This window comes from Hyperoodon ampullatus (assembly GCF_949752795.1).
Source record: "Hyperoodon ampullatus genome assembly, chromosome: 4".
Classification (NCBI taxonomy): Eukaryota; Metazoa; Chordata; class Mammalia; order Artiodactyla; family Ziphiidae; genus Hyperoodon; species Hyperoodon ampullatus.
Window position 1 is genome coordinate 12,415,733 of NC_136917.1, and position 17,252 is coordinate 12,432,984.

Here is a 17,252-nt window from a genome sequence, read left to right on the forward strand (position 1 = left end):
TTTGAGGAACTTTTCCCTCTCTTTAACTTAAATTCCCCAATTGCCACTTATTTGCTTGAAGGTTTCTTGGGTGAGGAGGAAGAGCTAACTGAATCCAATATTTACTTCTAATATCAACCTAATTCTCATCAACTGGAAAAAAAGAGCTACTTAGAAACTGACCATGTAACATAAAGGCTATTAATCTGAAGCCATCACACAGGCTGACCCAGCGTTTCTCAACCTCAGCACTGTTGACATTTGGGGCTGGAAATTCTTTGTTGTGGTGGACAGTCCTGTGCGTTGTAGGATGTGTAGCAGCATCTCTGGTCTCTGTTCACTAGAGGCCAGTAGCATCCTCTCCCTTCCCCACCCCCATCCGACTGAATTGTGACAACCAAAATGTCTCCAGACATTGCCAAATGTTCCCTAGGGCAGCGGTCCCCAACCTTTTGGGCACCAGGGACCAGTTTTGTGGAGGTTCAGGCAGTAATGCGAGCTATGGGGAGCGATGGCGAGCGGCAGATGAAGCTTCGCTCCCTCGCCTGCCGTTCCCCTCCTGCTGTGCGGTCGGATTCCTAACAGGCTGCGGACCGCTACCAGTCCGCGGCCCGGAGGTTGGGGACCCCTGCCCTAGGGGGCAAAATTGCCCCCTGTTAAGAATGACTGATCTAGCCTAACATGTATATATGTTAAATATATGCAGCCTGCTACAGGGAATATAAATACATAATATGATGTAAAAATATACATATATGTGTGTACATGCCTATATTTTAATTTTCAGATGCTCTGTTCATTGAGGTCACTTTGCATTCTACAGTTATGATTGAAACTACTCTCTCTGTTCTTTTTAAAAATTTCAGATGCAGGCAAGAAATTGAGTCTTGGGTGAGTCTCTCTCACTACCCACAAGATCAATGTATTTATTCTAAGGCCCAGTCCAGCTAGAAAGTGATTTGAGTTTCTCTACATTGCCAAGGACAGAAAGCTGCTGCAGTGCATGCTTGATTGGTAACAAGGAGACAGCCATTTGCCTGCATCTCTCCCCCACTCCCTGATGCCCACAATATTCTTATAAATAGACAAGGTACCTCCTACCATAAATTGTTTCTCTGGGACCGCACGTGTTCAATTTCTCGTGATTTAATAGGAAGACAGGCCTATTATAGAACATGAACATTTCATAATTCTGGAGGTCTTCTGTGCTGAAATGTATTCTAGGTCTTCTACTAAATAACTGTATGGCATTGGCCAGATCATTTTCTCACTTCGGCTTGGTAGTCAGTTTTAGGCAGGATGCTTTTGGTTCTGAGTGACCAAAACCAACTGAAGCTGGCTTAAAGAAAAACCAAAACAAGAAAAGAGGGTTGGGTGGAGAATAAATTGGTTCATATATCGAAAAGTTTAGTGGCAGCATTGCGTTAATAATGGCTGAATCCAGGTACCCTAGCAATGCCATCAGAATATCTCTCCCCACACCTTACACCTCAACTTTCCTCCCTGCAGCCCCCTTTCTCAGGCGGCCTCTCCCCTTGAGTGGCAAGACGGCTTTCTTTTTCCAGCCTCACCATCTCCCAGACTCAACCCCAAGAGGAAAGAATGACAAGTCCCCATAACTGTCACACGGCCATGCACACACAGTAGGTGCTTGTGAACCAACTGGAACCGATAAGCTGCAAGTGTCACTGGCTCCATCTGGGTTCCTGGCATCTATCATGTGTCAAACACAGCCTTACGTATATCATCTCCTGTCTTCACAGCAACATGTCATCAAAGAGCCCCAGAGAAGTAAAGTTAGTTGCTTAAACTCACACAGAAAGTGGCAGAGCTCAGTCAGCCGGGCTCCAAAGTCTGTGCCCTCTCCATTGCCCACTTGGGCTTTGGAGGACAGATAAAAGCGGGTAGGCCAAGAAACTAAGGATGGATTGCACAGTACAGAGACAGGAATACTGCAGGCAGGAAGGCAGAAATACACATTTGCAAAAGACCACTGGATGATCACATCCATTGGAGTCCAGGGTTTCATTTGGGGCAGAGTGGAAAATGGGAATGGGGTGGGTTGGATGATGAAGCCAACTAACAGGGGAATTTGAATGTGAGCTAACTGCAGGTTTGGGAAGAGCCCATTGTAGTTTTGGCAAAACACAAACTGAAGTTCAGATCTTGATTCTGCCTCTTGGGTGTGTTACTAACAGCCCCGAGTCTCTAGACAGTGTTGCCGTGATCATTGTGGAAGAGTTTGTGAAAATCCCCGAGCCTGGTGCTTAGCACATGAAATAGGCTGAATAGATGTGCAGCGGCTTCATCCGCATTCCTTCAGCTGGAGGTAGGGAGTCCGGTTAGATTTGTTGTCAGGGTACCTTGTAGCAGATGTGGTGGTGGCCGTGACTGCCATGGCCCAGTGCCTCACTGAGCCCACCATCCCTTGAAGAATGTCCCACCACACGGCCCTCTGCAAGTTCCATGTGCTAGGTAGACCTTAAAAATCTAATGTGCCTTCCTGAACGATGTTCTCGTGGAACTTCAGAGAAGGTGGGACCACATCCCTCAACTATTCATTGATCACAAACAAAAAGGAGACCATAATCTCAAGCACTGAAATTATTTCTATTTACATACATAGTCACATACCTCACTTTTCACTGTGTCAAAAACAGGGACTTCACAAACCCCAGACGTTTGGGGGGAAATGGATAATTTAGTCAGACATCTGAATAAAGAGCTAGTGTTGGGAACTGTCATTAGGATCATTGTTTAAATTCTCTAACCAACTGTTTTGCTTTTGTTAATGCAGTCCTTTTGCAATACTCAGCTTTAACACAAAAGCTATATCTTTATTCATCCTTAAACGTACAAAACTGCAGAGGATTTCCCGTTTCTGACTTAAGAATTGCTTTCTCTCTTTATAAATCATGTATCGTGTGTGAGCAATCACTGTGGCTGTTTATGGTTAATTACCTCACCTAGGATGACCTCGATGGTGCCTTCCAGAAGAGGGCCAGTCAGTCTGGGGTTCACACCTTGTTCATTTTTTAACAATCACGCTTCTCTAATACGGACAAGAGTAGAATGGACCATTCAAGGCTTGGGTTTTGGCGTCAGAATGCTTGAGTTCAAATCCCAGCCAGTTCTGCTAGTGGTACAATGTTAGGAAAGTTAGTCCATCTAAGCCTCAGTTTCTTCACCTGTAAAAGGGGATGATAATAGGATTTTGTTCGTAGAAAATTGTGCATGTAAAAAGAGAAGAGTACATGTAAAATACTTGGCTTAGCACAAAGCAAGATCACGTGTATAATTGATAATGAAGTCATTTGACTTATTATTTTATATGTAATTATTCTTCATGCTGTTTGTTTTGTTGTTTTGACTGTCTCCCATCTGTGTCTCTCTACTCCACCAAATATCCTGACACCCCGTCCCTGCATAGATCAATTATACATTGTCTACACAGAACATTTTAATATCAGCTGGCCATTAATCTTTTGAGTGAAAAAGGAACTCGTTTGAAGTGAATTTGGGGATTGATCTGCAACATGCCCTCCATCATAAATTAGTGAATATATTAGCAACAGTTGGGCAGAGCAGCAATTTCATGGATGATACTTACTGCATTGGGGATGGAGAGGAGATTGTAGCCCTTTAATCTTGGGTGGGAGAAATAAAACTGGATCCATATCAGTTTAAGAAGAAAAATAGAGCTGTAATTGAGACATTGGGAGTTAAAGTAATGTGACTTAAACTGCAGATGCTGTAGGATAATGTTTTCAGGTGTGACTGAAGCAGATGGTGGATGGAGTCCTGGAGCATAGATGGCAAATATGCTCTGTGCATCTGCTACCTTTCCCCCACTCCTTGTCCACGATTTTTCTAAGTGGTGATACCACTGAAACCCGGGCGTCCTCAGAATCATTCTCAACACAGCCTTCCAAACAGCTGCTCCCAATCTATCAGAGTTCACATGGAACTGTTTTATCTGGCTGTAGGGTCTTTCTTTCAATCAGAAAAATTTTAGGAGTTGAAACCATCACAAAATCGTATTCATTTGGAAACAGATAAATTAGCAAAATTTGAATTGGTCCCCATTTCTAAGGTTATGGGGAATCCAATCACACAGATAATTAGACTTTGATTTACATGGGGATCTTGGAAAACACACATACACACCCACACATATACAAGACCATATGAGTTTAATGAATGACATATTGCTGCCTTTGCGTGTTTCCTCTTGCTTTTTAACGGATTGATTAAACCCAGTTTTCTGTACATTTGCTGTGGACTCTATACCCATTTAGAATGATACTTCGAAAATAGTTTGGGGGTCAGGGAGCCCCCGTAATGCATAGAATAGGAACTGGCTAAGGACATAGCCCCTGGTTACATGCCCATCCCACGCTAAGTATTTTAGTAAGAAATCCTGGTCTATAAAGTGAGCCTGTATAAGTTCCAGCTTTCTCCCCTGTACTTTGGAACCTGTTTGTGTCGGTACAGATGGTCTCTGTCAGTTGTAATAGTCATGGGGAAAAATGTAGCATAAGTGAACAAAATTAGCAAATGACATAGCAAATAGAGAACCGCGTACAATTGGACTGGGGGCAGATCTAGGGACTGAGAAATTTCCCAAGTAGTGGTAGATACCAGATAGAGAATTTAAGGCACCCCCAAGGCATAGATTTTAAGGAGGCATGGATTTTACAGGAATCAGACAATTCTGTGATGTGTATTCCAATACACTGGAATAGCCCCAGCGCTTTCACTGTGTTAGGAGTGCTCTTGCATTGTCTGTATTTGTATAAATTAAAAGGCAGTTCTGTCTGTACTATAGGAAATGAATTCATGCTGAACAAAATTTCAAAAAGTTCATGTAAAGAATGATTTCACAGCAACTATCATATCAGGCTCCTGGAAAATTGCCCCTGAACTTCAGTTCCACCTCAGTCACTCAAAGGAATTTAAAAATTGGCTCCCAGCCATCCTTGTTCTTCAACATGCAGTTTCAGATATGCCTCAATAATACAAACTTTAAAGCCTATTGATTGTGAGTTAAAATCTGTTCCTGCCAGGGCCCCGCTGCTAAGTGGACGTCAATGCCAACTTCACAGTGCCCTGGTCAGGACGCTTCTGCAACCAGGAGCCTTGAAGAAGGTGGAGGGTAACGTGGCTGTGAAAGAGCCACTTTGAACTTCATAACAAAATTACGAGAAAAGCTTTGAACTCTACCGGCTGATAGCTGCTATCAATGGTTATTCAAAGAAATGTTTCTTATTTGAAATCTCGAGAGTGCCTTGGGATGGGGAGATGGGGAACTGGAAATATGATTTCCTGTCCATCACCTCCCCTCCTTCTATGTCACTGTCTTCCTTTTTTGTCACCATGCTGTTTGGGCAAACACCATGCAGACAGGGTGAGAGGGTAGATTTGGGAATAGACAGACCTGGCCCCTGTCACTTGCTAGCTATGCAATCTCACTTCGCTGTGCCTCAGTTTCCTCATCTACAAAATGGGGATTATAATCATTCTAACCTCATAGAATTGTTTTCAGAATTAAATGAGATAATCTGTGTACAGTGACTGGCGCTGTGAGTGGCAGATAGTCATTGTGCAAAAACATTAGCAGTTAAAATAGTAATAATGATGGTAGTATTGTTATTAGAAGAAGACTTTGGGGGGAAGTCACATTGATTAAATGTGAGTACTGATTCTGATGACACTGATGTATTCAGTCTACCTTTGCCAGATCATCTCACAAGAATATCATGCCTTTTATATGGCTCCCAAACAGTTATGAATGAATTAAATATTTCAACTCAAACTTCATTCATCCATTGATCTGTTTCAGGGATGATTCTTCTTCAACTGTGTTACTGAGCCCCTAACATTTAAGCTTTAAGGGTACCTTATTTCCTGTCTCTTTCTGCCACTCCCACCCTCAAAAAGGGCAATAGGCTAGTGGTTTGATGTTAGTTGTGTTTCCTCTCGCCAGGAGTCCCTTTCCTCTTCTCTTGAAGATTGCCCAGATGCCACCTTTCCCAGGAATCCTTGTTTGGCTCTCCACCACTACCTCCACCTGGCCAGGCTGAACCAAGTGTCCCTTTTCTGGGTCCCCACAGAACCATGTTCTTACATGAGACCATCCTGCCCCTTATCAGGTGGTATTGAAATGATGTGTTTTACCCTCTGCCTCTCCCACTAGACTGTGAGCTCTCTGAGGGCAGGGATGATATCTTATTTATTTTTGTATCCTCAGCGTCCAGCAGAGTGCCCTTTGGAGGCCCTCACACATTTTATTCATTCACAATGATCTATCAGTAAGTAGCATTTAACGCACCGAGCGATTGATCAGGAAATACAATTTCAAAAGCGATGACAAAAATTAACATGCATCTGAGGTGCCTGAAAATGCCTCCACACACATAGTGCATCTAAAAGCAGGAAAACAGATTTCTTCTGCCTGAGTTGAAACTCTAGCCTCGTTCTTAAGTTTGCTTTCTTAATACCTTACCCTTTCCTCTGCCATGCCCAATTCAGGGCGTATCCCCTGGGCTGCAGCTCTTGGCTCGTTTTTCTGAGCTTCCCAAATGAACAAACCAGCAGGCAAGCAATCACGAGGACCCCAAGACGTAAGCGTGAATCAGGGGAAAGTCCACGTGGCAATTATCTTCACTCAGCAATTTGGCTGCCAGGAGCTCCCTGCCATGGGAAAATAGAGGTTGCAGCAGCCTTCTGTGCGGGAGGAGAACTTCTTGACCCAAGACCAGCTCCAAGGCACTGCCCGTACCTCCTGCCAGGATGGCTGCTCCTCCCCGTGGCCTGATGCGGCTTTTCTTTGTAGGAATTCCCCCGTGATATCCAGAAGAACCGCGTGGTGGAGAGAGAGGTGGCACTGGCCAATTCTTCGAGATGCAAATATGTCACCCTCTCTGCTTCTCCTCCGCTTCTTCCCCAAACTAATTAACTTGGTTTTAGTCTACCTTATTTATCTGTTCATTCATTCAACAGGTGCTATTTGTTAGGAAGATACTGAGGATATAGGGGTGAATAAAATAAATAGATATATCCACCTTCAGATAGTAATAAGGGCTTTAAAGAAATTTAAACAGGCTAGTAGGATAGAGCAGGTGAGTGGGCAGTTTTCAGGAAGGCAAACAGGGAAGGCTTGAATGAAGAGAAGAAGCAGGCCTGTGAGTATCAGTGATGTGGCGAGTAGGGGAGAATGTTCCACAGAGAGGGGACAGGAAGTGTGAAGACTCTGAAGATGGAATGGTGTGGCATGTTCAAGCAACAGAAATAAAGATGGCACATTGGCTGGAGATTAAGGGGCCAAGTGGAGTGTAGTAAGGACCTCTTCCAGAGGTGAGTGAGAGAGGCAGTTAGTGCCAGAGTAAGAGAGACATGCAGGGCATCATAAGGAGTTTGGGTCTCTTTCTACAGGCATTGGGAAGTCATTGGAGAGTGCCAAGCAGGACAGTGATATGACCTAACTTCTGTCATTAAAATAGCATTCTGGGGCTTCCCTGGTGGCACAGTGGTTGAGAGTCTGCCTGCCAATGCAGGGGACACGGGTTCGTGCCCCGGTCCGGGAAGATCCCACATGCCGCGGAGCGGCTGGGCCCGTGAGCCATGGCCGCTGAGCCTGCGCGTCGGGAGCCTGTGCTCCGCAACGGGCGAGGCCACAACAGTGAGGCCCGCGTACCGCAAAAAATAACAAATTAAAAAATTAAAATGGCATTCTGGCTGCTATAGAGAAGGGAGAGAGACAAAGGGAGATATAGATGGCGTATGGCAAGAGTGGAAGCAGGGAGAAAGAACCTCAGGGAGCACCTCAGGGAGCTAGTCCATTGAGAGATGATGGAGACTTCAGTTAGGACCATAGCAGGAGAGAGAGAAGGAAGTGGATGTTTTCCTGACTGATTCCATTTCAGCTGTGTAGATGGGTACTTCCGCTCATGCCCGTTTTCTGAAATACGCAACTACGGTCGTATGAATTTGGACATTTGGAGAAACTGAGGAAATACATCTGGAGCATTTTTTTTCTTTTTTTTCTTGTTTTTGGCTATTTGTATTGTGAGGTGCTTGCGATGTAACTTTCTCTGGTTGCTCTCATGACGTTCATTGCTGACCTTTGACCCCTCTGTCCTCTTTCCCAGGTCGTCCCCTTCCACCTACATCCTCGTCTAGCCTCCTCCCATCTGCTCAGCTGCCCAGCTCCCATAATCCTCCACCAGTTAGCTGCCAGATGCCATTGCTAGACAGCAACACCTCCCATCAAATCATGGACACCAACCCCGATGAGGAGTTCTCCCCCAATTCATACCTGCTCAGAGCATGCTCAGGGCCCCAGCAAGCCTCCAGCAGTGGTAAGGAAACTGTGGTGTCTGAACATGTTGTGTGTGTGACAGTCTCGCGTCTCCTGCAAAATGACCACTCTGAAACAAGGGCTGGGGAGAAGGTGGTGTGGGGAGCGGGGAGGTGACATGCGCTTGTCGTTTGGTGGCATTGCAGTTCCAGAGTATGTTTGTTTAAAGGCTGCAGTTACTGAAGAGGCATTGCTTACCTGAACAGAGTTTGGGCCTCCTTCAGTGGGAGGAATTTGCCCACCACTGCATGTGAGAGCATGCAGGTCTCAAGGAGGAAGTGCACAGAGATGATGGAATAGTGAATGCTCTATTACTACAATTCTGGTCATAGCCAGGTGACCCCGGGCACACTCACGTGCCCAGTGTGTGTGCATCTCAGATCTCTTGTTTTTTTGATGGTTGACTTCTGACTCTTTCTTGCTTGTTTAGATGATTTTGCGATTAAAATGTGTTCCCTTGACATGAATGCTGAATATCTGGCCACGTCTGAAGTGTTTGGGGGGTGACCTCTCCTCTAACCCTCTACTTGTCCCACTTCACTTGAAATTAACAAGCAGATCGCGAGGTACCATGATATATACTGCCTCTAAATCCCTGGTTCTCATGGTGATTTTCACATTCAGAGAGCAAAGGGACTGGTCACAGCGTTCCATTCCCCTTTTGAGGATTTTGTGGTGCCCGCCTCAGTTCCAGATCTCTAAATCTTAGGTGGAATTGTCCCAGGTCCCACAATAGCCATGCCTTATTTCAATTTCTGCTGTTGGTGGTATGTTCACAAAACATGTGAGTGTAGGATTGAGCACTATCTAGGGTTAAGCACCCATGGGCCCAAGGAGAGACATTGGCACAAATTAATTGCTTCCAATCCCAAGGCTTTGGAGTTATCTTTTGAGTTGGCCACTCGTGGTGTTCCTTAGCATATCCCATCAAAAGCAATCCAGAGCTTTCCAGGCCAAGAGTGTTTCTTGATGAGATTGTGTTTTGGCTCCACCCATGAGTATATGCCACCAGTGGCCTCAACCTCTACAATTACAGAGGACCTCCTAAATACATTTAAGATGATTCATTCAGGAGATGGAATGATGTACTGCTACTTATGATGGCCTATGCCCTTCTTCAAAGCCAGGCCTGATATATTTAGTAAACTCATATTCTTTTTCAAAAAAAATTACCTAATCAAATCTCTCATCAAATGAGCAATCCATTGTTGATATTATAAAGGCCTTTAATCTACCATAAATCTTTATTAGAACTCATCAGAACTTCTACTTTGAGAGAAATGTGATTATGGCACTCTTAAAATGACATTACATCATTGGGGTGATTGGTTTATCATTTAGAGAAGAGACATCAATCATGACTAGCATAACCACACAGTAAATGAATTCAACCTTTCCACCGCGGAACAATGACACTGTAATTGCTCAAAATCAGGCTTGGAATGAAATCGGAAAATGCTCTTTCTTCAAATATGATGTTAACTTAATGGAATATATTATGAAAAATCATGTTTGAGGAAATTCTATATAATTAAAAATATGTGGAAATATATTCCCTTTTTTTCTTTCATCAGAACCTGATTTTAGCTACAGGATCTTTTTTTTTTTTTTTTTTTTTTTTTTTGCTGCAGAGATTATGTTGCATTTAATTGAGCTATCCTCGCTTATGTTTTGCTGCTTTTTATTTCATACTATGTAATTGTGATGAATATTGTATTATAAAGTACAAGACGCTTTTGAAATGAGGTGCACCTGCTGATAGCTTTTTAAAAAAGATGATTATTAGCAAGAAAATGAGCTTTTAAAAACTATATCCTTTTATGCATATATGTATACCCAAGCCAAGTTGATTTCCATAAGAGGGGTCAGTTCTTAATCTCAGGGCTGTCTGGAATGTTTTCTTAGTAATAACGCTGTGAGTGATTTCTTTTCTTTTGGACGTTGTATCAGATTGTGAGTGGTTGATAGGGAGTTTTTGTTGATTTTCTGCCTAATCAAGACCTCATCTTGGTGGACACAACAGATGTGTGTGTTCAGAGTCAAACTTATCCATTTTTTCATCACTCACACCAATTTGTTCAGCTCACTTAAGATTGATAGCAATTTAAGCTTCAGTAACAGGGCAAAATACCACAGAAAATTTGAGGGTCCATTTTCATCCCACACAAGAAGTACACTGATATGATTTCTTCACCTGAGGGGTGAAGACACCAATGTGCAATATCCTTGTTTTCAGGGGGGTACTTATCTGAGAACTGGTTAGAGCTCCGGCCAACAGGCAGCCATTCAAAATTCTTGACTCTGGCTTAGCGCTGAAGTGAGTGCAAATCAAGTTCAAATGTGTGTGCTCACGTGTGTGTGTGTGTTGCGGAATGGATTTGGGGTCCAGGGCAAATTGGGGATTCTATCAAGATCTGAATGCAGTTGCCATGAATTTAAATTTGACATAAAGGATTGAAAATAGAATTTGACACAGAAGGTGCAAAGTACAGAGCCGCGCCTGGGTGTTCTGAATTGAGTTTGATGAAAAGGGGCTGGATTCTTCGGTTGGTGTGGAGGCACAAAGCAAGCGACCATGTGATTGATTATGTTATGTTTAGCTGGTTCATAACACAGAACTTTTGAATTTGGTCTCTTGGCAATGACCTTGTGCTTTGAAGATCTGGTCCAGTTTGGTCTTTGCCTCTTTCTTAGGTGAAATAAAACCCCTTCCAACACCTTCAGCCCATACATGACAGTCAAAGAATTATTTCCTGCTGTCCTCTTATTGTTGCTGTTATGACTTGACGTTAGTGAAGGCCCTCATTAGGAGAGTGACTGCACTCATTTCCTGCCCAAAGAGCCTCTGTTCTAAAGAGACAAACTGGACATAAACTATACAACTAAAACGTTTTTGACATGAACACCTCCTCAAAGCAACAAAAAAACTTCACCTTTATGGTTCCACTGTCATTATTTTCTATGACTGTAGTGCATTCTTTAGTGGATGGTACTAAAACCTTGGCACCTTTGCAGCCAAATTGCTCTCACCTTCAATCTATGCCAGTCGTGCAGATACCCAGGTACAGCTAGTGAGATGCTTAGAAGAGGAGCGTTTCCCATCACCTCAAGCATTTTCTTCCAGATAGCTGAACTCCAGCAAGTGGCTCATCCTGTGCTCTGACCTTCTGCCAGGACAGGTCAGCTTCAGAGATGTTTCTTGTCTATAGCAGCATAATTTCAAATCTATGAAATAACTCATCTGGATGAAAAAAATCTGGATCTCAGTGGCAGCATAATGGAGGCTCCTGCCGATGGACGAATAAGACTACCTTCCAAATCAGAATGGGGTTTGCACTTTGCTATCAGAATATGAGGCAGAAAATACCCGGGCAGCCACATTGTGGTCTAAAAGCATTGGCTTACCTCCTCCACTCTAAAAGGTTGAGTTTTTGTTTTCTTGAAAGTCTAAATAAAAGGAGTTTGGAATACTCATTAGTAACATCAAATGATACAGAAGAAATGTAACCAGTATGCCTCTGCCAGGACCCTTTCCATAGGTTCTGTGTGGCAAAGGAGCTGTCCCTGCTGGAGAGTGTCAGTTTGTTAAAGTGCATTGAAGGTGCCCAGCTTTCTTTTTTTTTTTAAATAACATCTTTATTGGAGTATAATTGCTTTACAATGTTGTATTAGTTTCTGCTCTACAACAGAGTGAATCAGCTATATGTATGCGTATATCCCCGTATCCCCTCCCTCTTGCGTCTCCCTCCCGCTCTCCCTATCCCATCCCTCTAGGTGGTCAAAAAGCACCAACCAGCTCTTTTTTTAAAAAGCAACCCCTTGGTTAATTCTAAAGAACATAACACTTCAAAACCAGCAAGCTCCCAGTTCCCTAGAGTGGTTCAGGAATTCAGTTGCCTAGCTAATTTAATGATTCTCTTATTTATCTGGCATCATAAAGCAAAAGACCTTTACTCATTCAATAATTCAGCCATCCATTCATTCATTCATTCCTTTTCTTACATCTTCCCTATAACTTGTGACAGCTTATAACAAGTTTTTTAAAAACTGGAGAACTATAAAATGATACAGTAAGGATAAAGGGAAAAATCTAGGGGGGCGAACGTACATGTAGACTTATATACATAAAGTCCTGTTCCATTATTTAAGATAGAAAACTTGATTCTAAGCTTCCTAGAAACCAAAGCAAAAAGAGAAAGAGCAAGATGCACAACATCTGTGAGATAAAAGCACATCAACTGACAGCATCAGGGAAATTCTGTGAATCCTTATAGTGAGACCAGAAAGAAATTTCTCTTACAGGAGATGATGTGTGCATTCCAGATGAACGATTCTCAGAAACATTCCATAATTCATTTTCATTTAAAAAACCATTCTACTAATGTGCCAAAATTGCACAGCCCAAGGGCAAAACTTGACTTGGTCCATCCATAAACCTTAGTTCTATAAAGGAGCATGTAAACCGTATGCCCCATAGACCATAGACCTTAAATATCATTGCTCATAACTAAATGTTTACAGGAATTAGCCAACTTTGGGGTGATAGTCACCCCCCAGACCTGAAAAGCAGATGTTCTATGTTACAAATTTGTCTTGGCAGCCATTGAGAAGTTAGAAATGATATCCTCCCCTGAAGACTAAAGCACTGCCCTAGACAGCCTCACTCATCTGGCTTCTCCCACCATCCACGGGGCTGGATGTGGGATGAGGAAGAAGGAGGGTGCACAGAAATTTTTTAAGTTAATGAAAGGTCTTCCCCTTATATATGTTAGGTTTGGGGAAGAATTTTTCCTTTCATATGTTACAACTTTTCTTGCCTCCTTAAACAGATTATGCCCGCTATAATTTAATTTAGTTTAGGATTTCCTGAATAGCTCACAGCAATTCTTATGCACATGGATGATTGGACTGTGCTGATAATACGAAGTCATTTTCTTTTAGAAGTCGTTCGACATTGTGAAGCTGTTTATCCGACCTCTTTTAAGGTCCCGCATTTTAATGTTAGTCTGTTCTTTCTAGGCTGTTCTTTCTTCTCTTAGCTTCACTTCATTATGCAGAAACCTCCGCTGGAGGATTCCTGGTGTCAGTCCACAATAGATGCTCAATAAGTATTTATTAAATAAATGAATTAATTAGTGTCTTCAGTAACTGCTAAATGTAATGTTTTTCATCATGTATGAATGAAGAAAATGGATCATAATGGGGAAGGAAGGCAGGTTAGACTATCCCAGCTCAGGGAAATATACTTATTTTACAAAACATATTCAATATACCTATTTTTTGTTTTGTCTGTTTTTCTAGACTCTAGGACTTTGTAGATCATCTTTAAATGAGAAGGTTTTGAAAAATACTTTTTGTACATATCATGACAAGTAATGGCAGAGCCATTGTAAGGGCCCCAGAGGGGGCCCCAGGTGGGAGCCTCAGTCAAAGGAGGCCTCACCTGTCTGGGAGAGATTTCATTCTTCACTCTTGATTTGGGGGTCAGGAAATCGAGTCCAAACATCATTTCCTCTCCCAAATTGGATTTGTTTTATGCAGGAGTCCCTTGGTTCCCAGTTCTCCTCCATCAACTTGGATGTTGGGGTCAGATGTTCAGAGCTACCTGTAATCCCCTTCTGGTTCCAGGCAGTGGTTTGGCTGCCTCTCCTCCAGAGGGGTTCCCAGCATACCAGCAGCATGGAGTGAGTCCTGGATGCCATCTCAAGGCTGGGGAGGGCACACTCACCCCCTACTCTTGCCCTAAATGCAGAGCCCATGGGATTGGCTCTCAGCCCGAGGCCACCTTCTCCCTCCACGCTAGCTATTATGCTAAGCATTTTATATACCTTACTTCATTGACTTTCATTTAACCGCCACAACATCCCAGTGCAACAAGGATTGCCATCATACCCATTCTATTGATGAGAAAACTGTGGCACAAAGAAGTTAAGTGACCAAAGTCACAAAACTGGGAAATGAAGGGCCTGGGTTTCAAACCCAACCTTCCTAATTCCAGAGACTTTTCTCCCCACCCCTCTGTTAAATGTTAACCTCTAAAATATTTGTGTGGCTTATTGAAACAGAAGGCAAGGAACACATTGCATTAAGGGGCATGAGTTACAGTGTTTAGAAGGTTTGGAAAAAACTGACACAGCATCACAAAATACTCCTCACCTCCACTGCTTGGCAAACACACATATCCCCTGACTCTTTCCAGAAGATTCTGGTTGAATAAGTTCAGGAGGAACCCAGGAACTGTGATTTCACTCCTCTCTTCGGATGATTCTTAGGGTCTGGCAAGTTTGGGAAGCATGAGTGTAATGGAAAGGCTCTAAGGTAGAAGCTGAAGAACTTAGTTTTTCTCTACTCTGTCCCTGATTCAATTCACAGCACAATCTTGAGTAATCCTGTGCCTCGGTTTCCCTACCTGTCAAGGTTGAGCATTGGCCCAAAAGGTCTCTGAGCTTCCCTTCTTGCTGTAACATTCTTTATGTGTGTAAGTTCCTTGCATCCAGCTGGACCAGACTGTCCCCACGTTTATAGGCCCCCCAACCCCCCCCTTACTGCATAGTGTGGATTTCACCCCATCCTCTAGGGCTTTGTCAAAATTGAGACCTACACGGTCATGCAAAGTAGCTGCTTGCAGTTTCCCTGCAGAAGCTGAGAAGCATGGTTTTGGGGTCTGATGACACTTGGTTGAAAATGTCAATATCCATCCCTGCAGGCAGAAAAAGCAAGCACCTGTACCACTGACCAGGGCTCCCAGAGAGCCTCACCCCAGCCTCTGAAATAAGGTCTTCCACTCTGAGATTGGGAATTGATAGTTCTCAGGGAGTCTCTTGACATTGCTAAACAGAGGTTGGACCTTTTCTTGTTTTTATTTGTGCCTTCTTGTCATGCACTTGCGTGTGCATGTGTACACACACACAAACACATAGTTTGTAGGTTCACCAATTTCCAGCCCAGCTAGGGCTGGGACTGCTGTTCTGCACCACAGCGCAAATGAGCACACAGGCAAGATGGACAGATAATTCCTTTGGAGATGCGTAGCACGGAAGTGACATACAGCAGTGAAATGTTTCTTCTCAGCAAATAATCTTGCTATTGACAAAATTCCCAAGGTCGATAAGCATTGTGTACATTCTACCTCTCCATCTCTGTCCCTGGCTTCATGGTACATACAAGATGTCCTATATGTGACATCTTAACAGTTTCCTGCCCCTAACAATTTTTACCCAGAACTTCAGCTTCTCCCAATTTTTCTTCAAGACTACATTTAATTCTAACTAGCTTCTCACATAATATTAAATAGCCATTTAAAAATGTGGTCCCAGTCCCTTGCTAGAAATGTCTCAGTGCTCTATAAATGAAAAGATAGATTTCTTTTACCAGTGGGCAGTTTCAACAGAAGTTATAACCCCAGTCCCTGGTAAATCTCTTAAACCCCTCTCAAAAATAATAATTAAGAATAACTGTAGTCTATACTAGTTGGATTCAAATCATAGCTCAGCCACTTTGTAACACTGTGATCGTGAATGACTTACTTCATCTATGCCTCGGTGTTTTTTATCAGTAAAACAGTAATAAAAGTCTACAACTCCTGGGCTTCCCTCGTGGCGCAGTGGTTGCGAGTCTGCCTGCTGATGCAGGGGACACAGGTTCGTGCCCCGGTCCGGGAAGATCCCACATGCCGCGGAGCGGCTGGGCCCGTGAGCCATGGCCGCTGAGCCTGCGCGTCCGGAGCCTATGCTCCGCAACGGGAGAGGCCACAGCAGTGAGAGACCCGCATACTGCAAAAAAAAAAAAAAAAGTGTACAACTCCTAAAGTTGTCATGAATATTAAAGAACATTCTGATGCATCTGAATATCTTGAAAGGAGATTTAGATGGAAGAGAGATCAGGTTTGATGTTATTTATTTTTTACTTTAGCAAATACATTGTGATAAAATATACATAACATGAAATTTACCTTTTTAAAAATATCATGTTTAAGTGTACCATTCTGAGCCATGAAGTACATTCACATTGTTGTGCCACTGTCACCACCGTCCATCTCCAGAACCTTTTCATCTTCCCAACAGAAACTCTCTACCCATTGAACACTAACTCCCTACTCACCCCAGCCCCTTGCAACCACCATTATACTTTCTGTCTCTATGAATTTGACTACTCTAGGTACCTCAGATAAGTGGAATCACACAATGTGTGTCTTTTTGTGACCAGCTTATTTCACTTAGTATAATGACTTCAAGATTCATCCATGTTGTGTCAGGTGTCAGGATTTCCTCCCTTTATGAGGCTGAATACTATTCTTTTGTATCTGTGTACCACATTTTTTTTTTTTTTTTTTTTGCTGTACGCGGGCCTCTCACTGCTGTGGCCTCTCCCGTTGCAGAGCACAGGCTCCAGACGCGCAGGCTCAGAGGCCATGGCTCACGGGCCCAGCCGCTCCGCGGCATGTGGGATCCTCCCAGATTGGGGCACGAACCCGTGTCCCCTGCATCGGCAGGCAGACTCTCAACCACTGTGCCACCAGGGAAGCCCCCACATTTTAATTATTCATTTATCAGTCACTAGACACTTGGGTTATTTCCACCTTTTGGCTATTGTGATTCATGATGCTATGAGCATTGGTGTACAGATACCTGTTTGAGGACCAGCTCTGACTTCTTTTGGGTATATACCCAGAAGTGGAATCCCTGAATCGTATAGTAATTCTATGTTTAATTTTTTGAGGACTTGGGCTACACCATTTTATTACCCCACCAGCAATGCACAAGAGTTACCATTTCTCTACATCCTTCTAACACTTGTTATTTTCTGTGTTTTTTTTTTAATAATTGCCATCATAATGCATGTGAAGTGGTTTTGATTTGCATTTACCTAATAATTAGTGATGTTGAGCATCTTTTCATGTACTTATTGGCCATCT

At 43.1% G+C, this 17,252-nt stretch overlaps 1 protein-coding gene across 6 annotated transcripts in view; it reads left to right on the forward strand.

Moving 5' to 3' along the window:
- Positions 1–17,252, forward strand: part of TENM2 (teneurin transmembrane protein 2) — a gene marked incomplete at its 5' end in the record, with an annotated part of 1,007,477 nt that overhangs the window by 581,948 nt on the left and 408,277 nt on the right. For all 6 annotated transcript variants that reach the window (XM_079702682.1, XM_079702683.1, XM_079702684.1 and 3 more), the window contains one exon: positions 8,130–8,339. In XM_079702682.1, the coding sequence (XP_079558808.1) occupies positions 8,130–8,339 (210 nt within the window). The remainder of the gene's footprint in view (positions 1–8,129; positions 8,340–17,252) is intronic.